Source organism: Notolabrus celidotus, chromosome 8 (genome assembly GCF_009762535.1).
Source record: "Notolabrus celidotus isolate fNotCel1 chromosome 8, fNotCel1.pri, whole genome shotgun sequence".
NCBI classification, from domain to species: Eukaryota; Metazoa; Chordata; class Actinopteri; order Labriformes; family Labridae; genus Notolabrus; species Notolabrus celidotus.
Genome location: NC_048279.1, coordinates 10,739,202 through 10,755,784, shown reverse-complemented (window position 1 = coordinate 10,755,784; position 16,583 = coordinate 10,739,202). Strand labels below are relative to the sequence as shown.

At 40.0% G+C, this 16,583-nt stretch overlaps 1 protein-coding gene and 1 long non-coding RNA gene across 2 annotated transcripts; both read left to right on the top strand.

Moving 5' to 3' along the window:
• Positions 1 to 2: 2 nt before the first annotated feature.
• On the top strand, positions 3 to 9,922 carry LOC117817820 (charged multivesicular body protein 1b-like). The gene is made up of 8 exons (XM_034690580.1): positions 3 to 249; positions 548 to 645; positions 1,436 to 1,582; positions 5,060 to 5,128; positions 5,228 to 5,335; positions 5,470 to 5,513; positions 7,675 to 7,747; positions 9,075 to 9,922. Exons 1-8 carry the CDS (start codon positions 234 to 236, stop codon positions 9,120 to 9,122), a joined length of 603 nt encoding a protein of 200 aa, XP_034546471.1. The 5' UTR covers positions 3 to 233; the 3' UTR covers positions 9,123 to 9,922.
• Positions 9,923 to 13,027: 3,105 nt separating this feature from the next.
• LOC117817821 lies at positions 13,028 to 14,850 on the top strand. The gene is made up of 4 exons (XR_004632225.1): positions 13,028 to 13,152; positions 14,047 to 14,188; positions 14,419 to 14,566; positions 14,680 to 14,850. It is a non-coding gene; the product is annotated as an uncharacterized LOC117817821 (long non-coding RNA).
• The last annotated feature ends 1,733 nt before the right edge of the window (positions 14,851 to 16,583 follow it).

The following is a 16,583-nucleotide window of genomic DNA, read 5'->3' as shown; positions in this document are numbered from 1 at the left end:
ACCGTTTTTTAACTGGGACGCAAATTTACAGTGATAATCTGCCAACCGGCGCACTAAGTGAATGCGGAAGTACAGTACGGCGAACCCTCTTGTCCCGCTACAGTGGCGAATTTACGCTAGCTTGAAAAATCAAAACAAACACCACTTGGAAATAGTCTAAGTGAATGTCCTGATGCTTCTCAGTGTCAGTACACAACCAGAAAGAGAAACTGTTGCAGAGAGAAACCTTCATCATGCCGAATATGGAGAGTATCCTTTACTGTGCCGTCTGTTAATACATGATGTTAGATACAGTTACCAGTAGCAATTGTTAGCTATAATGTTTGTCTGCTAGTCATGTCATACCCAGTCACTCAATAATGAAAATATAATCATTTTAGGCTTGCTAACTCAATAATTTGATGACATTTTGGTTATGTTTTTACGTCTTAAACTATACATATGCAGAACATTCAGTTGAGTGAATTAAGCTCAATGTTTCAGGATGTTTCTCTATCAACATGTGTTAAATCATTCTTGAATGAACCATCTCTTAATTATCAAACAGAACACCTGTTTAACCTCAAGTTTGCTGCCAAGGAGCTACAGCGCAGCTCCAAGAGATGTGACAAGGAGGAAAGGGCAGAAAAAGGAAAAGTGAAGCAGGTTGGCTTGTTTAATTGTGAATTCAGTAGAGGCATAGTAACATAGCCTACAGGTCTGCTTCCAACACTCTCCTTCACAAACTGGATGTCATTTACCACGCTGCTATCCGTTTTGTCACTGGAGCCCTTTTATTTACAGTCTATGCTGGAGCCCCATTCACCACTCCCCACTGTGGCATGCACTCTCAGCTGAACTGGCCCTCACTCCACTCTCGCAGACAAACACACTGGTTTCTATTCATTTACAAAGCCCTCACTAGTAAAACCCCGTTATATCTACAGTCACTAATCAAAATTCACAGCACAAAACTGTAGCCTGCGCTCAAGTAACTTTATCAACCTCATCACACCCAAAGCCTGGACCTCCTTTGGTCACACCTCCTTCCAGTTTTCCACTGCAAACGACTGGAATCACCTGCAAAAATCCCTAAAGCTGACCTCTCTCATTCCACTCGCCACTTTCAAAAACTTATTACACCCCATAACTCAACATCAATGCATTTGCTTTTAAGTTGTTCACTCCTGTCATATTTTTGTATTGTATTGTTCTGTTCCTCGGTTTCTCTGTATGTCCTGTCTGTTTTTTTGTTTTATTTTTATTTATTGTCATGCCACCTGTGTTGCCTTTTCGCCCAGGTCGTTATTGTAAATGAGAATTGGTTCTCAATTAACTTACCTGGTTAAATAAAGGTGAAATAAATAAATAAGACCAATATCCAAGAAGAAGCTGGGCTGAAGACCAGCTTTACTGGGTATCATTCTTTACATTTTTCTCTATTTTTTTCTTTCAGGCTATCCAGAAAGGTAACATGGAGGCAGCCAAGATCCATGCAGAGAATGCCATCCGTCAGAAGCATCAGTCTATTAACTTCTTGAGGATGAGTGCACGAGTGGACGCTGTTGCTTCTCGGGTCCAGACTGCTGTCACCATGAACCAGGTGGAGATAACATGTTGCTTTCTAATGCCAGCATTGTACAGTGTGGACATGAGACCCAGCATCCTCTCTTTGTATTCACTAACTACCTTCATATGAATGTTAGACCTTCCCAAGAATGTAATAAGACAACAGTCCTTATAGATAATAATGGAGGGACAGCTCCAAGGAAAATGAAGCCATATCAACAAGTCCACAAAAAGAGCAAGTGATGTCAGTGTCTTATCTTTTACAAATAATATTTTTTAGAATAACATTGATGGAGAAGTTTGAAACAGACATCCTAAGGTTTGTTTGTGATGAGGTATCTGGAAGAAAGGGTTCAAACGTTTTCCCAGCGGATGTTTGGGACACATTTTATCCAGTAGTGGATCACATCTGGGACAGTGGTAGTGTCTCTCTGAAAGAGAGATCACACTTTTGTATTCCTTGTTAAACTACAAGAGAAATCTATTTTTCCTACAATGAGGAGTAACAGCGGGCTCTGTGTAACTCTAGAATAACACGATAACACCTTTGGGAATTGCATCATATACAGTCGAAAATTGTTTAGGGTTGAGAGGGAGATGATACGCAGACAAACACTCAGATTAATTTATTTAAAGCGTTCTGAATAAAATAGCTGTTTTGCAGAAAGAATATCATTTTCAAACCAGTTTGTAAAAGATATTGATTTCTTCTTGAACAAAACTTCACAGTTCTTCCAGATGAGGTGTTTGTGTTGAGAGGATTGTCTATAAACAAGTGACCAAGCTAAGAGCATGTCTGTGGAACTTAGCTAGGGTTGCATCTAAATTTTCTGATCCAGAGCAACATCCACACTAACCAAAGTATTGTCACAGAAATGCCATTTTAACTCCATTTGGCCAATCAGTGAAAAGCTTTCTTCTTAATGGGGTGATTGTGTGAGTGCTGACTTTCATGCCTGATTACCTCTCATCTGGCAAACAGCTGAAAATAAGTAATGTTAACTCCTGTTAATCGACAAAGTGTAACCTAAAGTTAGGTAAACTATGATGAAGCATTATGATCAGGAGATAATTCATCTTTAGTGTAGAATAACAACAGTAACATCAAGTAGTGAAATCATCAGTAGAAATTAATATAAAGATATTGTAATATTGTGCTGATGAAATTATCTCTGCTCATTGAAAACGAAAGCAGGAGTACAGATCAAAGTCGCCATACATTTTTAATTGAGATAATCTATCGTAAAGAACACGTTGCCGACACGAAACAGCTGGTAAAACCCTCTACGTCTCCTCCTCCTCAAAGTTAGCCCATCTTTCAAAACGATGCGTTATGACAAATAGTATTTTACACCAGACTTGACAGCTAGGAGGAGCTGGGAGGAAGATTTAAGATGTAACTGTAGCTACCTCTGCTGGTGCAACCCTTGAAACATCAGCACAGTGTAAACTTCATCCTAAACTAGAAATTACGTTCAAACTTTTGAACTTATGCATACCTGGTGCAACCCAGAGCAGAGCATCTGAAGGTAACTCTGCATTTAAAAGGGACAAGGGCAAAACCATTGGATGGTCAAAAATCCATTAATCACAAAAAACAAAGTGTATTGCAACAAAATGTAAACCAACAGATGACGAAGAAAGAGAAAAACAGTGGCTGATGCCACGTGCCTGGCCTTGGCTGCAGTCTGAGAAAGAGTGGGGGAAGCTTGACAGAAGCCTTTGTGGACCAGCCCACAGGTATCAGAGATCAGGAGTTGACGAGGTATGGCAGTCAGAGGTTTCCTTAAAGGAAAAAGAGAAAAGATTCAGCTCTGACTTAACACATTAAATTTATAAACAATTCTGTAGTGGACATCCCTCCATGAACCACTGTTTATGAAAACAGTTTTTTGCTGCATCCATGCAAATTGAAACTTCAATATATAAAGAGGAAACCGAAAACCATATCCAGAAATATACCGCTGCCTCGCCGCGGCCTGAGCTCCTTTCAGATGGACTGAGCCAAAGTGGAAAACTGTCCTGAGGTCTGACAAAATTTGAAACTCTGTTCGGAAAATTTGCACACCCGAGGCTAAAGAGGAGAGGGATAATCCAACTTGTCAGAGCAAAGTTTAAAAGCCAGAGTTCTTGATGGTGTGTGGGTGTATTAGTGCACATGGCATGGGTAACCTGCACATTTATGAAGGCCCCATGAATGCTGAATGATTGAGACGGGTTTTGGAGTAATTATGCTGCCAAGTAGGCAACATCTTTTTCAGGGATCTTTTACCTTACTTATTTTAGAAAGGCAGTGCCAAACCACACTAACTCTAATCCTGTGTAGTTAAGTAGTCCAGGTGCTAAACTGGCCTGCTTGCAGCCTGGACAATCACCTGTTGAAAATGTTTGGTGCATTAGGAAATGTAAGACAGAACAAAGTGGAACTCAAACTGATGAGCAGCTGAAATACTAAATCAAGAATCTCAGAATGACAGCAACTGGTCTCCTCAGTTCTGTAACACTCGCAGAGTGTTGATGGGGGAGGTGATGGACCAGAGTGGTAAACATGACCCGGTCCCAAATCTTTTGAGATGTGTTGCTGGCATCAAATTTAAAATGAGCATATAATATTCCAAAAGCAAATATATTATCTATTTCTGAATGTGATATGTTGTCCTTGTGCTGTTTTCTGTCAAACATGCAGTTTCCTTGTTTCACAGATCACTTATCAAGCCAAACCATCCTGTTTTCTTTTACCTTTCACACAAGTCCTAGCATTTTTGAAACCAGGGTTCCCTTTGTGATAGATTTGGGTACCCAAATTTACCAGATTTTTTCCGTGCTTGTGCTGAGCATAATATATTTTGAAATCAGTGTAATATTTCAGAGGTTGAAGAGCTGCAGAGTGTAAAATTATCACAATAATATGTCCTAAGTAGTCTTTTATAGAGATTCAGCTCCAAGACATGCAAACCAAAAGACATCAATTATATAGCATCATTAGACGTACTTGAGACTTTCTGCCTATATCTTCTTCCTCTTATGACGGTGACAGCCTCTTCCAGTTAAGATGCATTTAAGGTGCAGCGTAGGATAGGTCTCATTACTTAGAAAAAGATGAAAATGATTTCTAGAAATGGGGACACTGTGAAATCCCCAAAGCACACCTCATTGCAACTCTATATTGTTATATTATTATTGTTGCCTGTCTCATAAAAACATGAACACAATAGCATGGATAGTAAACACTGCTACCATAAATATTTTGAACACTGATGCGCTCATTTTGATACGCTTGATTATCAGGATGAGATTAAGGATGAGAGGTAGTCATGACAAAGTATTTGGTTAAAAAAGTACAAGTGACACCTAGTGGAAACATAAGAGCACAGCACTTTAATGTTTGCATCAACAGAAACCTGCCTCTCTTACTTCAAACACTCTCATCCTGCTTTGATTGTTAACAAATTAGACCAGTAATATGTGACAACTGAGGCTTCAGCATTTTAACTCACTTGTTTTTGCCCAGGTATCTAAATCCATGTCTGGTGTGGTGAAGTCTATGGATGCTACACTGAAAAGCATGAACTTGGAGAAGGTAAAAAGCTTATCCATATCCATTACACAAACAAGGTTAAATAGATTGTACAATTGAGATGTTTAGACAGTTGCTATCTGTATCTACCTCTTTCCACAGATCTCCTCATTGATGGACAAGTTTGAAAACCAGTTTGAAACTCTGGATGTGCAGACAGCTCAGATGGAGGACACCATGAGTAGCACCACCACTCTCACAACACCTCAGGTAATGTGAAGTTTCCTCTGAAGGCAAACCGTGCTCCTCTGGCTACCTTTATCAGGCTTTATCAGCAATAATATTAAAACTAAATCTTTTGGATAAATATTGAAGTGATAATATATTTCTTTGTTGGTCCCTAGACTGAAGTGGATTCACTTATGCATGAGATGGCTGATGAAGCAGGGTGAGTATGACTCTTATTTAAAAGAAACCAGAAAAAGACAGACATTTGGAGCCCCCAAAGGGACATGGAGAAATTGTATTAAGGTTAATCCTGAAAAACTTTACAAGATCTTAAGACATTTTTGAGAGATCTCACAAATGTTTTTTATTCAGGTATAGAACTACTTTAGAAAGTAAGTACTTGAAGATCCAGGCTTCCCGGATCAATAACTCATCAGTGGAACATTGCTTTTACAAAAGTGGCACCTCTTGCCAACCATTGTAACGTAGACAGGAAGCTACAACCTGAATTTTATCATAGTGAGTCACCCTCTATGCGGGACAACTTCCATTGATTGCTTGAGCGTGTAGATACCGTATACAAATGACAACCCTAATGCCAAAAATAGTTGTGACACTGTTTAACATGTTGATAAAAACAGAATTTGTTGGTTTGCAAATAATTTAAAGCCTATACTTAATTGTAAGTAGTGCAAAGACAAAATATCAAATGTTGAAACTGAAAAATTTACTTTTTTATTTAAAATACACTAAATTTGATGCCGGCAACACATTTCGAAAAATGTGGGACTGGGACAACAAAACACTGAGAAGTTTTGCAGTTAAGAAAACCAAAGAAACAAAGAAGCACCTGCAGGAACATCTCCAAAATAATTAGGTAATGTCGCAGCAGGTTAGTCACATGACTGGGTATAAAAAGGGCACTCCTGAGAGCCTATTCTCTCAAATTTTGAGATGGAAAGAGGTTTTCCACTCTGTGAGAAATTGCGAAAGCAAATAATTAATCAATTTCTGAATAGTGTTCCTCAGAGCAAAAATGCAAAGAATCAATGGATTTCATCATCGGCAGTACGTAACACTGAAATATTCCGAAAATTTAAAGAAATCTTTGTACTAAATGGACAAGACCAAAAAATCAATACTAAGACCTCACTGCATTAAAAACAGACATGACTCTGCAGTGGAAATAACTGCATGGGTTCAAAATCCCATATGCTGTCCACTGTCAGAGAACGCAGCTCATCTCTGCATCCAAAAGTGCAGGTTAAAAATGCACCATGCAAAGAGGAAACCATACATAAACATGATCCAGACACACCAGAAACTTCTCTGGACCTGAGCTTGTTGAAGATGGACTGAAGAGAACTAGAAAACTGTTCTGGAGTCTGAAGAAACAGAATGAGACATCTTTGTAAATCATGGATCTTGCAATCTCCACTCCAAACAGGAGAGGGACCTCCCGACTTGTGCTCACAGTTCAAAAGCCAGCATCTGTGATGATATGCAGAGGCATAAATGCCCATGGTATGGGTAGCTCACACATAAATATAAAGAGTTTTTGGAGCAACATATGCTGCTATAAAGACAGTGTCTTTTTCAGTGAAGACTTTACTTATATCAGCAAGAGAATGCCAAACCACATTTTATATGTATTCAAACAACACGACTCAGTAGTATAAGAGTCCAGGTGCTAAACTGGCCACCTGAAGTCCTGACTTGTCACTCGTTGAAAATTTTTGGTGCAACAAAAAATAAAACAAAGAAGACCTTGAACTGTTGAGCAGCTGAATTCCTACTTCAGGCAAGAATGGGACGTTTCACTTTCAAAGCTCCAGAAACTGGTCTCGTCTGTTCCCGAACATTTACAGTGTTGTTTGAAGCAACACAACAGTGTAGGCTTTTTTTTTAAGTGTTGCTGGCATCAAAATTGAAATGTGCATATATTTTTCATTAAACAAAGCAGAAACCGTTTTAGTTTCACCATTTGATTTGTTATCTTTGCACCATTTTAAATTAAATATGAGGTTTAAGTAATTGGCAAACCATCAAATTCAGTTTTTATTCATGTTTTACAAAGCATCCTGTTTTTTGAACTGAGGTCATACCTCATACACGAATAGTACTTGTAAAAATTGAACGAATAACCTTTAGAATATGACACACAAAAAGATAATTTAAGCTTGATTTAAATGACTTTTATTGAAGAACCTTAACTTGGCAGTTTGCAAGACTTGAGATTAATGTACTGCCTGAAGAAGCTGTGTTGAAGAGATTAAAGTGACTATCTTTAATATTCTACATTTTCTCTTTTCTCTTTAAGAGCAAGGCAGCCAAGCAGAAATCAGAGTGAAAATGTTGCTTTGTTTTTGTCCTTGTTTTAGGTTGGATCTGAACCTGGAGCTCCCCTCAGGCCAGACTACGTCACTGGCTTCATCTGTGGCATCAACAGAGCAGGTAACACTTCCACTTCTATCTTTATGCTGTCGCTATTTTTGGTGTTTTACTTCCCAGAACAGAAGTCACACGTTGTCGTTATTGTCTTTTGCAGTCTCAGTGTTAAACATGAAGTAGTGTCACCCAAATCCACATTGAAAGTGATACTCTGTGGGAACACTCAAATAAATACAGAAATATTCAACAAAAATAAATTGACCCAACATGTGAGAGAGTATCTTGCCATATCTTTATCACGTGCAGCACCCTGTGAGGGCCTTTTACATTTCCTAATTCTCAATCACTTGCTTTAGATTTCTAATGTTTTCTAGTTCTTAGCCTAAAATGCATCTCAATGTCACGTCAGGGATGTCGTGTCTCACCTGATGGAGAGGCTAAGCACAGCACAGGAGACTCCTCTCAGAAATTCTACAATAGTCAGTCCATGTCTCCGAGTTTGGGAAAGAATTTGCCTCAAGCAATCTCGAGTAGCTCCAAACCTTGCTGACCCCAACCCAGCCTCAAATTAATCTAAATTCAAAGTGATTTGTCTCTTTATGCATGATTTAGAATTTAAGTCATTATTATTTTTTATGTTTTGGTCAAATGTGAAGGTCAGGCAGCTTTGTTTGTAATTTGTATATCCTCATTACCATGTTCTGTTATTGAAATAGAAACAGTCCTGCAGCTTTAGCACTTCTCTGCTGTGGATCTCTGCATTCAGAATATTCAGAACAATCATTTTATCTCCAAAAATGATGTCACCTCTGGTGGAGCAGTGGAACTTTGTGCATAGAGAGACGGGCTCAGACAAAGCAGTGTATTCAGCCTTCTCTTTCACCTAAACAGCGACTGTTTGGATCAAGGTGATGGACAGCGGAAAAGGTGGATTATGTTGCAGGAAGTGTTTAAAACTCAAAGATGTTTGGATATGTTTCCCATTATGACAACTCACCAGTGGAATTTATTGTAACCACCATAACTCAAGCTGACCACAGCCGCTGTCTGAAAGGGCATAACTAAAGACATTTAATCCTTTACCTTTCAAGCCAACAAGGGTTGAGTGATACTCTGAGAAGAATCACTTTTAGTCCAGCTCCTTAAGCTCCCCCATTGAAAAATGTTTTTTTCTTTTCTGACTTCAAGCCCTACCTAAACCTAGGAAGGTTTGGGATTTTCTGGGATTATTGCAAGCTTATAACCACTAATACTATAATAAAAGAAAGATCTTTGGGGTTTTAAAACGGACTTTGAGATTGAAATACTCGTCTCAAAATACAGATCTGCAGCTGAAACCACTACATCTCCGTTGCTCTGACTGTTCCACCATTGTTTGTGTTGTCACCAGGATGAGCTCTCCCAGAGGCTGTCCAGACTGCGAGACCAGGTGTCATAGTGATGCAGGAAATGACAGGATCATAAGGACGGAGAAGAAGAAGGGAAGAGAAGGAGAGACAGAAAGTTAAAAATGGAGAATAAACAAAAAAAGGTGCCATCTGCCTGCAAGCTGTGTACCCTCCTGTGTGTTTCAGGTTTGTTGTTGATGAGACTAAGGGAGCTGTCTAACAGCCGAAAAGAACTGAGAGGAAAAACTGGATATTAAATGTCCTGATACCTGCTGCATCACATGCAGACCCTGATGTAATTTGCACACTCATATTTAACACATGGTTGGCGTATTTATTTAAAATTCTTTATCTCAAAGTATTAAAACTTGAACATGATCCTGAATTACTGTTTGTGAGCAAAGTGTTAAAAACAACAATAGTGTTCCGTTAATTTGCTTATACCTCAGTTTGCATCGTTTTTACCCTGTATTAAATGCAAAGAGCAATATATTTATCTATGTATTTATTTATTTATTTATTTATTTATTTATTTATTTATTATGGACTGACTGACTGAATGAGTTTAGCTTGTACTGTAACTGTGTTATGTTCTATGTGCATGACTGAGGATGTGGAGACCTCTACTGTTGTTGCCCTGTCTGTTTCTGTTTTCCCCCAATTTGTTGCTTTAGTGCTGAAACTTATTCCACCTTTTATATCTACCCAAAAATATAGGGCTCTGTGTAAATGTTTGCTTTGAGTGTGCTTTGGAGAAAGTATTTGCAGATATGCATGTAGCAGTTAACACTCCAGTAGCTCACCACTCACTTATATGCAAAGGCCGAGTCAATAAAGGCTTTAAACATGTTTCACTTGTCACATTGTACTTATCAGTGGCTTGCTGTGTTTGGAAGAGCTATGCATCCCTGCATACCTCTCCATTCCTCCTTTTCCATCCTACCCCTCCTCTCTCTCTTCTCCAACAGGGAACAGATGAGAGGTCAAAGGTGTCACCTGTAGAGGAAGCCACCTTCTGCCGCTCGCATGCCAGTGCCTTGTTACACACATACACACACGTACACACACACATACACACAGTCCATTAACTCCCAGGGGATGGGCAGGACTCAGCTGGGAGCCATTACAGGTGCTGTGCAAGCACACTCAAATATCTATACATGAGCAAACCTGCAGCTCTATAGCTGCTGTGAGTCCTCCAGAGTGACACTCAGCCACCTCTGACCCTTTTTGTGTCCCTTCTAATCATCATCAGCACACGCTTAACTACGTTCACAATCATCATCAGTGCCCCATGCCTGACATGAGACTCTATTTTGTCTCATACACACATACTTCAAATCTTCCCCAAAACTCTGACCCCACAGATCCAACAGCTGTCAGTCATTTCTGCCAAGAGTTGGATCACCTAAAATTTAAATTCCAAGCCCCTCTGCTGTCAGAGCCACATATTCTAGTTAGTAAGCTTTGTTTTGATTTTTTTAACCTTTAGTGGCAATCTCTTTTCGTATGATTAAAGCCAAGAGAGTCTTTCATTGCCTATTTTTTCCACCGCTCTGTTCCTCTCAACATGTGCAGGGATGCTTCTTCCAGATGTGCAGGACACAGCTCCTGTATGAGCACTGCTCAGGGAGAAACCTGTGTTTGCATGTATATGTGCGTGTGTCAGGTGTTGATACCTAGCTGCTTTCTTTTCCTCTCCTGTCCTGCGAGTGTACTTGCTGACAGGCAGAGATACGGTGGGTTGGTGGTCCTGTCCCTGTTGCTGATCGGTCTGCTACAGGACAGGGGGAGAGGTGCTGACAGCCATACACACACTGGCTCAATGAAAACACTCTAATTACATCAAGAGGGATTGGTTAGAATTCATCATGATTCATACACAGGATATGAGACAGTCCAGAAAGTTAGTCATGAGGTAGAATCCAGCAGGAAAAGATGCATTTTGCTCCAGCCCAGATTTTTATCTTCAGAATAAAATTTAAAGTCATTCTATTGTACATGTTAAAGGAGTTACTTAATGGTTCAACAGCTAAATAATACAGAACCCAACAGTCAAGAAACCTCCTTCACTGTTGTCATGCAACAAAGTTGTGTTTCTGTTTTTAAAATGACAAATTTTCAGCCTGGCCTCATCACACCCATCAGCCAGCTCACATTTACTTTCGCTGGTAGGTGGATTTGGAAACGCTGTCCTTCTAAGCATTCCCACTGATCTCAGATGTACCGGACCAATCAGAGTCCTTTGTTTAGAAATGAGGTGGTCCTGAAATCCAACTTTTTAACTCAATATTTATTTTTAAAACAGGAAAAAAAACTAATACCCCTTAATTAGTTCAGTAACTTATAAGTAGCAAACTGTTTAACTGAAAACCATTAAAACAATAGATCTGGTATTCTCTATTGTTTATGTTAAACTATTTGGTGCATATCTGACTTGGAGGGTCTTTTCGTCAGCACAAAGCAAGTCAGTGTTATGCAGGCATACTTTTGAGCATACAGTTTATCCATTAGTAGTAGTAGTAGTAGTAGTAGTAGTAGTAGTAGTAGTAGTAGCAGTAGTAGTAGTAGTAGTAGTAGTAGTAGTAAAGTTCACAATTAGATACATATATTTACCTGAGTTTCAAGGTGAAACAAAACTCTTGTTCTCACCTCTAATGTTGGAGGTTTGTGTCTTTTAGTCATAGTCAGATTTTTTCCTCTTACTATTTCTCAATGTTTCAAAGTCTAAATTTTGTACTTGCTCTAACATAATGCAATATATTGAAAAAAAAGACCCACAGACAAATTCAAAATAAAATAATCTTGTTTATAGCACTTTTGTGACATTTGCGAAAGTGGCCCACAGTAAATGTTAATAGATGCCCTAATGTGAACTTCAAGTTCACACATTTTAATGCTGCATTTTTACAATGCAGTTTGCAATATGTAGGAGGAAAACCTGTGTACATGTTAAATAGTTTTTCTGTAAAATTTAAGCTACATTTAATTTCATCGTCAGTCATCAGTTAAGACAGTAAAGACCTGATTTGTATTTAAGGTGAATTTCATACAGTGAGGTGGCACAGGCTCTTATCCCTCCTTTCGTCTCCTTGTCTCCTGTCTCCTCCTCTGTCTCCCTTTCCAAATATTCTATTACTACGTGTAAAGGGTCAGGTCAAACACAGGAAGCTGAGCTGATTGGTTCTACTCAGATATCGATGGGGATGTGTGACCAATTGCTGCTACCCAGGGCTTCCCCCAGACTCCATCTGCTGTTGCTGTGGTTGATCAGTGTGTGTCTAATCGTTCCAGCCTGAGGCTTTCCCCAGTTTCCACTCACCTCTTGACCAGTGCTTCCTGTCAGATGTGTTAACGCTGCTTTTAATCAGTTTTACTGTCTCATGCACACACATACACACACGCGCAGATACAGCTGGCCCTATCCATCCCTACTCCCCAGAGCACGCTTCATTAAGATTTCACCTCGCCCCATAACCCAGCCCATATCTCTTACAGTCAAACAACCCGTGAACATGGACATGTAGCCTTGTCTTTTACCCTTTACTGAGGTCATCTGCCAGTCTCTGTTACTGCACACATAAATGTAGTATGAAATGTGAGCTATGCTTCACAATAACATTACAGTTCTTAGTCTCACTGAAAAATCAAGAAAATAAGAATCTGAAGTTAACCTGTGTTATCAGTGATTGTTAAAAAGCTCAACGTCTTCTCTACTGTCCTCATCATCAACTGCTGGGCCTTTTTAAGCTCAGCTAACACTGACATGTGCAGCAGAGTTTCATCTAATGTCATGATGCACATTATAAAGAATAGTTAACCTGCTAAAATGAAGAACTGTTATTACCTTTTAGGATAAACAATGTACCTGCCAAACAAATCTTTAGTTTTGACTGGGCAAGAGGTTTTCCCTCTGAGGGCTCACCAGCAGTGAACATCACTGGGACTTTTCACCGCATGTATCACTCCGCCTCAGCCAGGTGTTCTGAATACACTTCATTAACATAACAGAAGCAGGTCTTATCAGGACTGATCAACAGACCTCTGAATCCCACAGACCAACACAGCACCTGCCAACAGGTAATATTCTTAAACAGTTCTATGTTTTGTGTTTTATTGGTTTATTGTTATGTTGTGCATGTTAGCATAGCTCAAATTAGCACTTTGCTAAAGAACAGACTCTTGTTTGTGTGTTTTGAGTTTCTGCAGATATCCTTTTTTTTGTTTCTGATTTCATAAGAATAGTGTTTTTAAAAAGACCACTCTTCAGAATCTGACATCCTCTATTGTGAAAGTTATTGTCTTTGCTCTCCTGGTGTGACCAATAAACCTTTACCTCTATATAGAACATGTTGTAACTACACTGTGTTTCTCACTTGGCTGCTCGTGTAAACTGGAATGTTTTTAAAAGTGAACTTGAGGAAGTTCATAAAGTGTTACTTAAGTTGTTGACAAGATGACAATGATCTGATAATGAGGGAAACAGAAAGAAAGGATATCTATTAATATGACTCAACTGCTGGAATTGCATTATTATAACAATGTGTATGTGTGTGCGTGTGTATGTGCATGTGTGTGTGGTACATATGGTAAAACACTCTGCAGGTCTGCTGTTAGTCACACTCCCGCGTCTCAAATTGAATTAGCGTTGACAGCGCACAGCGCCAGCCGCGTGTACATGTGTGTGTGGACTGGGGGCACAAGCTGTTGGCAAGCTGTCTGTGTGTGTGTGTGAAACAGAAGAGATTGAGGGCCTTCCCCCCTGAAATCAATTAGGAGAGTATAGGTCTGTAGTTGTGCTGGTGAGGGGGGCACATCCTGTAGAGGGCAGCCCAGACAGACAGCACCATCTGGGGCAGCAGGCAGGTCGACCCTGGGTTGAGACATGAAAGAAACAGGCCAGGGATAAGAGGAGAGGAGAGTACAGGCCAGCGTTAAATCACTCTGTTCTCTCCCCTCCTACCCTCACCACAGCCCCTCATCTGCCATCCGATACATCAGCTATGGAGCATCATTTTCACTCAATCTCTTTCCATCTCTTCCCTTATTCTCCTCTCTGTCTCTGCTGTATCTGTGCCAGGAGTGATAACCTGTCATACACAGGAAGCAAAACGAGGTAAAAACAATCCATCCCTCTGTCAGAGATAGGACAAAGAGGAAAAGAATATCTCACATCTCTTGTTCCAAAAGAGTTGATTTATGAGTCCCTATTAAATAAAATCAGTACCAGAGATCACCCCTATATGTATACGCACACACACAAACTTTCTATGTTGCATGTGCACCTGTAGAATCCCCCTCAGGTCCATCACACAGGAGGAAGAATTAACACACGCTCTCTTTCAGATGGAAAGGGGTTGACCTGGTGATGGACAGCAAGGGTCAGAGTGTGTGTTGTGTTTGTTGGTCATGATCTAAGTGCTGACAGCCCCCCTCCAGCCACCCAGCACCTAAACACACAGCTCCACTAGTGGAAATAGAATGGCCTGAACCTGTAAGGGTTCAAGTATTGCATCTAAAGACCTTGGTTAAACATGATCATTCATTTAACTGTTAAAGAGAGATGTTTTTTTTGTTCTTAATTTTGTTTTTTCTTTACATTTATAGGCCAACAGCAACAACAGATCTTGTTCCCATGGCTTTGATGGAAAACTGAGTCACCCCTTTATTATGGAACACATCCCCTTGTACTCTGTCTCTTCAAACATAAAAGCATGTTAGTAGAATCATCTATCAGAATGCTTGATATTGTAATATTAAAGCATTTTGATACTCTCAGTCTTATTCTCTAAAGCCAAAATGAATTCAAACTGTTTCCAGATTTAATATTCTGGTCATTTTCTCAGGTTGCTTTCACACCTGTTGCTCGTTTTTGTGTGTTCACAATGCATTATTGTATAGCAGACCAAGGCACACCATCACATCATTACATCATAGCCTCATTTCCCGGTGTGTAGGTAAACAAACGCCATGACCTTGCATTGTTTGAAGCAAAGATGCTAACTATCATTAGCCAGTGAACCTACCCACAAAATGAGCCGTGGGTTGACCTTGAGCGGTGAGGAGGTCAAATGCTTTACCCACACTTGTGCAGATGAGCATAATTGTCTTATGTTGGACACCAGTCACAAAAATACAGAAGTTACAAACTTGTGAGTCTGTACATGAACTAGATAAGCTTTAACCACCCTGCCGGGCAGTGTTGGAAACTCTGACAGGAGTATGTAAAGGTACAAGACCAGTTCGACACAAGTGAAGGTTACTGAGTGAGATGGACAAATTCTCCTGGTTTAATGAGCTGGACAAAATTCATGAACTTAACAAGTTGTTGGACTAATAGATGTTGTGCTAACTATCATTTGTTATAGAAACTGCCTTGTGCCTGAATGACTGAATCTAGCCTATTACTACTAGTGTGATGAATCCAGCAGCCATTTGTTCAGGTTGCTGTGTTGATTGCGTTCTCACAGCAAACAACATGCCTTTGTGTTCGAATGAAAGAGGGCCGAGACCACCTCTCCTCAGCAACTCTTGGCTCACTTGTTTTGTCCCGTGTTAGAGTGCGATCGCTGCTTTCACATACAGTTGAGGTCAAAATTATTAGCCCCCCTTGTGAAATCAGATAAAACCCTTGATTTCTCCATGAAAATGACCATTAAAAACAAGTGTTTATAGTTTATGTGTTTCCAAAATAACAAAGACAAATGTTCACTATGTTTGACTTGGATATTTTATTGATGCAATGAATTGAAACAAGAAAAGGTAAAAATGGCATGTCCAAAATTATTAGCCCCCTGGCCTTAAGTAGTCAATAGTGCGCCCGTTCTGAGCCATACCTGACAACAACCTCTTCAAATAGTTCTTTACAAGGTTGCCACATGTCTCTGGAGGGATTTTGGCCCATTTTTCCAATGCAAATTGTTCCAGCTCGTCCTAAATACATGGTTTCTGAGCATGGACATTCACTTAGAGCACCCGCCACAGATTCTTCACAGGATTGAGATCTGGGCTCTGTACGGGCCACTCCAGGACCTTGGTTTTGGTGTCCTTTAAGAACTGTTTGACCAATTTTGATGTATGCTTTGGATCATTGTCTTGCTGGAAGACCCAGCGCCGACCAAAGCCTAGACTAAGAGCAGAGTTCTTCACATTATGCCTCAAAATGTCAACATAACTTTCTTTTTTCATGATGCCATGCACCAGAACAAGGCTGCCTGTGCCTGAGGCTGCAAAACAGCCCCAAAGTACGATGCTCCCTCCACCATGTTTAATTCTGAGGACCGTGTTCTAAGGGTTGAAGGACTCTCCCTTTCTTGGCCAAACATGAACAACATCCAAATGCCCAAAAAGTTCCATCAAATCAAAGGATGGACTTCCAAAACTCATCTTTACCTTTCAAATGTTCTTGGGCAAAGCTCAGTCTGGCTCTGATATGTCGCTCTTTGAGTAAAGGGGTTCTTCTGGGACGATGGTCCTGAAGCCCACTACGATGAAGATCCCTCACAACTGTG

Coding starts and splice junctions, on each gene's coding strand:
- LOC117817820 (XM_034690580.1), top strand. Junction 1,583..5,059: donor CTGCTGTCACCATGAACCAG/GTGGAGATAACA, acceptor GTTTTTGCCCAG/GTATCTAAATCCATGTCTGG. Junction 5,514..7,674: donor GAGATGGCTGATGAAGCAGG/GTGAGTATGACT, acceptor TCCTTGTTTTAG/GTTGGATCTGAACCTGGAGC.